Raw genomic sequence first — 8,004 nt, forward strand, 5'->3', positions numbered from 1 at the left:
TTGAAAATATCTACAGTACCTGCTTAGTTTGTGCTACAAAACTACAAATTATTGTAAAACATTGTCACTAATATTAAAATGAATGACAGCTCAGCTGCATTGGCTGAGCTTGTGGTTGAAGTCTGATTCTGAGTTGAAGTTGGAGTTACGTTCTGATTTGTTGCTGATGTGACTGTGTTTGTGCTTGAACACACGTAGTTGTCGTTCAGGTTGGAGCCACTAGAGGTGAATGTCACAAAGCTAATATTCGCCCCAGACACATGATTTGTGATCCAGGACTGGAACTGACACACTCGGGCATAGACCTCAGGAAAACCAGCCAGAGCACAGGGGACTCCAAAGCTGGTGATGCCAGCCTGGACCCACACTGAGCCTTGTTTGCATTGCAGCGGTCCACCAGAGTCTCCCTGAAGAGGAGACAGAAGATAGATTGAATTATTTTAGAACTCTTCATGTAATAATAACACAATTGTGATTCTTAGCATTATACCTGGCAGGTGCCTTTGTTCTGCTGTCCAGCACAAATCATCTGGTCAGTGATGTTCACATTTTTTACTATAACGTAATCAGTCCTGCACTCTTTGGGCCCAATGACAGGAATCTGAACCTCCCGAAGGATGTTATAAGCAACCAGTGGTTCTGTGGGAGAGAGAAAACATCAGTCTGTTGATTTTAATTTTCAATAGTGAATAATCATTACCTGTAGCCAATCAGTCACCTCATGACCACATACAATACTCACGAGTATTCCCCAGTCGCCCCCAGCCTGTGGCCCAGCAGAGGGTAGAATTGTAAAACTGACTGGAGCTACTGGCCAGGCAGATAGGACGGATGTAGTTATTGAAGGTGATAGGGCTGCTGAGCTGCATGAGGGCGATGTCATTGTTGTCCATTGTGTTGTTATAATTAGAATTAACTATGGTTTGAGACACAGAGCGAGTGACTTGATTTGGATTTGGGCCACTCTGAGTCACTATTCCAAAGTAGAGAGTCCAATCGCTCAGCGTGCTCCTGGATTTAAAAGAAAAATATATTAAATTATTTAGTGTCAGCAAAAAACAAATGTTTTCAGTTATCCATTGTAATGTCTCACGTTAGGATGCAGTGGGCTGCTGTGAGGACCCACTGGTCACTGATCAGGGTCCCTCCACATATGTGAGCTCCTTTGTAGTGGATGCTGACCTGCCATGGCCATGAACCAGCTGAGGCATTCACACCTCCCACTATCCTGGTGTTCAGAGGTGCCACTCCACAGTCTGACAGAGCAAAAGCAACTGGGTCCACAAATACTCTACATATTGAGTGGATGGACAGCATTAAATGTGAGTGCACTTACCCTGAGCCTCTGACTCTGTTGGAAACAGAGGTAAACAAGTTAATTATACATATATATATATATATATATATATATATATATATATATATATATATATATATATATATATATATAAATCTATTTTCAAGGCAGCTCGGAGGGAAGTGAGCCAAATGACAGAGGCCCATAGAGGTGCAATGAAAAGACCGATGCCCAAGAGGTACAGTCAGATGCCCATACCTGAAGCACTCGAAACTGCCAAGCAAAGGCTACAAGCCTTGGCCAGCCGCCTAAAGAGATACACCAGAGATAACGAAGCCAGACGAATAAACCGGCTGTTCGCAACACAACCTGCGAAAGTGTACTCTCAATGGCAGGGTAATAACAGCAGAGCAGACCCATCAAGGCTGGAAACTGAACAGTACTGGAAAGGGATATGGGAGAGGGAGGCATCACACAACAACAATGCACAGTGGCTGGTGGATCTGAGGGAAGACCACAGCAACCTCCCTGAACAGAATCCAGTGACTATCACAGTGGCAGACATCCAACAAAGAGTCTCAGGTATGAAAAACTGGACAGCACCCGGCCCTGACATGATCCACGCCTACTGGCTAAAGAAGCTCACTGCAATCCATGAGCGCCTGGCAGCACAAATGAACCAGCTGCTAAGGGATGGGACTCACCCTGAATGGCTAACCAAAGGGCGAACAATCCTGATAATGAAGGATCCCTCAAAGGGTACTGTCCCATCCAACTACCGGCCAATAACCTGTCTCTCCACAACATGGAAGCTCATGTCAGGCATCATCGCCGCTAAGATAAGTGGGCACATGGGTCAATACATGAGCGATGCACAGAAGGGCATTGGTAAGGATACCAGAGGAGCCAAACACCAACTCCTGGTAGACAGAACAGTTGCCCAAGACTGCAGAGCGCGACACACCAACCTGTGCACAGCCTGGATCGACTACAAGAAAGCCTATGACTCAATGCCACATACATGGATCACTGAATGCTTGGAGCTGTACAACATCAACAGAACTCTAAGGGCCTTCATTGCAAACTCGATGAGGTTGTGGAGAACCACCCTTGAAGCCAATGGGAAGCCACTTGCCCAAGTATCCATCAAATGTGGCATATACCAAGGAGATGCACTGTCCCCACTGCTGTTCTGCATAGGTCTGAACCCCCTCAGCCAAATAATAAACAAGACTGGCTATGGATACCGACTCCGGAACGGGGCCACCATAAGTCACCTCCTCTACATGGATGACATCAAGCTGTACGCCAAGAGTGAGCGAGACATCGACTCGCTGATCCACACCACCAGGATCTACAGCTCGGACATCGGGATGTCATTCGGACTCGGGAAATGTGGGAGGATGGTGACAAAGAGAGGCAAGGTAATCCACACAGAAGGGGTCTCACTCCCAGAAGGAACAATAGCAGACATTGAGGACAATTACAAGTACCTTGGAATACCACAGGCAAACGGCAACCTTGAACAGGCAACAAGGAATGCGGCAACAGCCAAATACCTCCAACGAGTAAGGCAAGTCCTAAGAAGCCAGCTCAATGGCAAGAACAAATCCCAGGCAATAAACAGCTACGCCCTGCCAGTGATCAGATACCCTGCAGGAATAATAAGGTGGCCAAAGGAAGAGATACAGACCACAGATGTTAAGACACGAAAGCTCCTCACCATGCATGGAGGGTTCCACCCCAAATCCAGCACCCTGAGACTGTACTCTAGCCGCAAGGAAGGAGGCCGAGGACTAGTGAGCGTGAGAGCCACTATCCAGGATGAAACATCCAAGATCCATAAGTACATCAAGGATAAGGCCCCGACAGATGACGTGCTGAGTGAATGTCTCAGGCAGTGGAGAACAGAGGATGAGATGCTGGAAGAGGGACCATCATGGGAGGACAAGCCCTTGCACGGGATGTACCACCGGAACATAACTGAAGTGGCTGATCTCAACAAATCCTACCAATGGCTTGAAAGGGCTGGGCTGAAGGACAGCACAGAGGCACTCATCCTGGCTGCACAGGAGCAGGCCCTGAGCACCAGAGCCATAGAGGCCCAGATCTACCACACCAGACAAGACCCAAGGTGTAGACTGTGCAAAGAGGCCCCTGAGACGGTCCAGCACATAACTGCAGCGTGTAAGATGCTGGCAGGCAAAGCATACATGGAACGCCATAACCAAGTGGCTGGCATAGTATACAGGAACATCTGCGCGGAGTATGGACTGGAAACCCCAAGGTCAAAGTGGGAAACACCTCCCAAGGTGGTAGAGAACGAGCGAGCCAAGATCCTGTGGGACTTCCAGATCCAGACTGACAGAATGGTAATGGCGAACCAACCAGACATTGTGGTGGTGGATAAAGAGCAGAGGAAAGCCGTAGTGGTGGATGTGGCAATACCAAGCGATGGCAACATCAGGAAAAAGGAACATAAGAAACTAGAGAAATACCAAGGGCTCAGAGAAGAACTGGAGAAGGCTTGGAAGGTGAAGGCCACAGTGGTGCCTGTGGTGATCGGAGCACTAGGGGCTGTGACCCCCAAACTGGAGGAGTGGCTACGACAGATCCCTGGAAAAACATCCGAAATCTCAGTCCAGAAAAGTGCAGTCCTAGGAACAGCAAGGATACTGCGCAGAACCCTCAAGCTCCCTGGCCTCTGGTAGAGGACCCGAGCTTGGAAAGTGGAGGGTGAGAATAGAGTGTTGAATCTATTTTCAACTTCTATTTTCAACTATAAAAATATTTTAATACTTTTATATTAAGTCCACATTTGTGCACAATAATCAAACTGTGTTTTTTACCTGGGTTAACATAGTGGTGTCTCTGCAGCACTTGTAATGCGAGATTTTATAAAATCATTATAAAATAAGAGTGTAGTGTAGCTTTCTACTTTGTGTAGCCTGTGTGTCACAAATCTAGACTCTGTGTAACTGTGTAACCCATTTCTGGGGTTTTATTCAGGTAAGTCCTGTTTTTTGTCGGCCATGCTTTGTTTACTTCCAGTCATGAGTTGTTCCAGCTGCTGCCCATCAGTAATCAGGGCTGTATTTAACGCTGTTGTTTTGCCAGATTGTCTGCACTCATCGTCTTGTCAGTCAGCATTCCAGCCTTTGTTCCTGTAGTCGGTCCGGTGAGATTTTTCTGCCTGTTTTCTCAACCCTGTCTCTGCCTTGTCCCTGTCGGTACCTCAGCCTGTGTTTTGGAATTACCCTTTTTGAACTCTGCCTGACTGACCACTCTATGGCCTGCTTTCCTTGGTTTGTTTGCATTAAAAGTTTAACTCTTCACCTTTTACCCACCTTGTCCTTGTGCTGAGCATTTGGGTCCAATCTGAAGTAAACCTAACACTGTTGTTTAGTAAAGTACTATTTTTATCATAACTACCTATTGTGTCAAAATACTGTATGTTGACAGTTACATTCATTTTAAATAAACATAAGCTTTTAACCAAAAAATGTTTTTCATTACAGTCGCAAAAGACCCAAGAAGGTCACAAAGTTTGAATTCGTGGGACTAAACAACAGAGGTTTCTGTTTATCTAAGTAGAAACACTTACCACTGAACACTGTGGACATGAAGAGAATCCACACCGCCAACGCTGCCATACTGAGTTTCAATATAGCTTCTCTCGGGTGGAGAGTGTTTATTGCCTTTGGTTCTAAGTCACTTCTTAAAGCCCTGTGCTAAAAGCTCTACTGAAACATACCATTACAAAACCTTTCAATCCAACCTGTTTTACTTCAAGCCTCGCATGAACAGTGAATAGGGCAGTACTCATAACATAAGTATGTTATATCAGAGCCCAATAGGAAAATTTCATCTTCTGCCTAATGATCCCAATGACAGCGCCTCTATATTAATCAATGCAATGTAACACACATGGACCTAATATGTAACTCTGCTGTCAAGGCTTACTACATGTTGTTTTTGTCCCAGTCTGGGTTTTTGCCTCACATTTCCTGTTTTATTTTGTAGTCACTTCCGGTTTCTGTTCTGTCATGCCTTTTGCCTACTTTGTCTTTAGTCACGTGATCACACAGCTGTTTTCAATCCGGTCATTAGATTTTGTATATAACCACCAGCACTTACCTTTGTTCCCTGCCAGATCGTTAGAGTTTGTTGAGTTCTTGCTCTGTTCCTGCACCTCGTTTACCTGCCTGTAATCATCGTCTCTGCCTGTCTCACCTTATCGCCTTCGGATCATCCCTGCCGGTACCGTAGCCTAAATTTATTTTTCGTCTATTGACCAAATGCCTGTTTAACCATCCGCCTGTCTGCCGTAGAGATGGCGAAATCGAAGCCTCATGAATCACTGAGCAACTATGACACAGTTGGGCTGAAATCGACACATTGCTCGACACCATCATGACACAGTCAGAACAGCGACATCTGCTGGTTGTGCGTGAGAACTGCTTGAGCAGACTGACCATCAAACCCTCTCTGATACGTTGTTGTTCAGGATCACAGTCTATGTTTTATTGTCAAATAAAACTTATTTAATCAAAGGTGTGTAATTGTGTTTCTCTCTGGATAATAATGTATAAGTGGCCTTGATGTGGCAAACATGTTTGATGTCCAATGTTATTAGAGCTGTATTTGTTCTTCTGCAACTATGTTTATTACTACATTGAGGAGACATGTTTGTCAGTTAGTTTAATCAAAGACCTTTATTTCATTTTATTTTTCCACAGAACATGACTTTAATCACATACTCTTTGGAGAAGAGCCGTTTGCACGGCACTGATGTCTGACTAATAAAGATATTTGTATTGGAATTGCGACTTGTCAAAATGTAGTTTTAGTCTTTAATTACATTTTGAACTTGTCATAAATAGATTACAGATGTCTGTAATGTGAAACCTGTGTATCTTATAGATCATCTATCATCTTATAGATCATCTCCGGACCGCTTGCCACGTTTATAAAGCTCTGCCATATTAAAACAACCGTCCGTTCAAAGTGCACTTAAGCCGCTCGGCAGTCACGTGACGTATCGACACCTCTCGCTCTCATTGATCACGTGATTCGGAACGCGCTCGAGATTCTGCTTGACGACACTTCCGCTTCAAAAGATCGACGCTGAGTCGAGTGGGAGGTCTCGAGTTGAACATCTCTAGTCTGCCGTCTACGTATGTTTGCGTACCTGCTTTCCTGGTCCTGACCTCTGCCTGTACCTGACCTGTGAGAACATTAAACTGTCACTATCTAAGCCTGTGAGTCTCCCCAGCTGTTCATGTGTGGCTGAGTGAGGCTCCGGGTTTCTTGTTTTGGGGGGCCTTCGATCACGGTGACACACCTGTTACACACCTGTGGTGGCAGCGCGCCCTCCGTAAGCTGGCGGACGTAGAAGCTGCGCACACAATGTAACATAAATCCCAGTTAGGAATGAATGGTATGCCCTATAATTATGTCGCTGCCAGGTTGTCTGGCGCATCATATTTATTTTAGCAGGACTAAAAGAGAGAAGTGACCGTAAGTTACTAAAGAGTTAGTCTTTTACGTACTTACAAACTGCCTTGCTCTCGCTAGGAGGCTGATTAAGAGTGCAGAGTGACGGTGTGCTGACCGTGCCTGCCTGTTTTTCAGTTGTTTTTTTTTGTTTGTTTTTTTTTAATAGTGAATCCTTCTGCTGCAATAAACAACCTGTGAACAGAGAAGTCTGGTTTTGTGTTGTGGACTTTATTAACCGTCTTGGAGCTGCTACACATGTGGGTCTGCCACCTTCGTTCACACACTGCCCGTGACAGTTTGTTGCTCCTGCCTTATTTTCCATTCATCTTTATTTATTGTTTAATAACATTATTTAAAGATCCAAAGCATTTTTTTTTCAAAAGTATTAAGTTTTGTAAAGCTCTGTTCGCGTTTTAGGAAGTTTTATATATGTCCATACCCAATACCCAAAGATCCTATGGAAGGTTTTCAGACTCAAAATCCAATTCACAGTAATTTGTTAATTGGCAATTCAATATGCAATATTGTATATTCAATACTCAGTCACTCAAAGTATGAATAAAAACTTAATAAATTGCATTTCGTATTCTCATGTTTTTTTTTGTAGTTTTTATTCAAATGGCAATGCATTCTGCAATTTACAATTCAATATGCATTTTCAAAATGCATTCTGCAAATAAAAATGGATTATTAAAGTGTTGATTCATTCTGATGAACAAAAAGAAATAGCATTATTCCTCCACCGTCAGACAGGCCTGTGTGGTGTTCGGTCATCGATGCTGCATCTGTCTGCCCAAGGATTACTGCCGGTGTCGAGCCAAAAAGTGACTGGCTGCCAGAAATCAATTGTGGGAGCGTGCACTGCCTCATTAAGGCGTTTAGCTCGGTTTGTGAGGACTACAGCTGCTTATTTCGGTCTCAAACGGCCATAACTTGTAAATATTATCCGCTACACATTTTCTAGTGGTTGTAGTGATGCCACATCCTTTAGATTTTGTGTAAACCATGGAAATAATCATTGTAATTCTCTTTACAGAGATTGTGACTGTTTAACTTTGACATGACATGACGCAAAACTCAGATCTACGACATTGCTGCAACATGTTTGTTCTTCCACATTTTGTGTCTGATTGAAACTGCACGAGTGACCACCAATGTATCTTGGATCCTCCTGTCACAACAGAAGCCCAGGATGTTATAAGTATACT

The 8,004-nt window shown here is 44.2% G+C and overlaps 1 protein-coding gene across 1 annotated transcript in view; it reads right to left on the reverse strand.

The window, feature by feature from the left end:
* The window catches only part of LOC114845519 (transmembrane protease serine 9-like), a 30,012-nt gene extending 24,377 nt beyond the window's left edge, over positions 1-5,635 (reverse strand). The window contains exons 1-6 of the mRNA XM_055504632.1: positions 4,902-5,635; positions 1,337-1,351; positions 1,094-1,256; positions 743-1,011; positions 491-639; positions 43-407 (exon numbers count right to left, since the gene is read on the reverse strand). Of these exons, the coding sequence (XP_055360607.1) occupies positions 43-407; positions 491-639; positions 743-1,011; positions 1,094-1,256; positions 1,337-1,351; positions 4,902-4,950 (1,010 nt within the window). The 5' untranslated portion in view covers positions 4,951-5,635. The remainder of the gene's footprint in view (positions 1-42; positions 408-490; positions 640-742; positions 1,012-1,093; positions 1,257-1,336; positions 1,352-4,901) is intronic.
* Between the last annotated feature and the right edge of the window lie 2,369 nt (positions 5,636-8,004).

Source organism: Betta splendens, chromosome 19 (assembly GCF_900634795.4).
Source record: "Betta splendens chromosome 19, fBetSpl5.4, whole genome shotgun sequence".
NCBI lineage: Eukaryota > Metazoa > Chordata > Actinopteri > Anabantiformes > Osphronemidae > Betta > Betta splendens.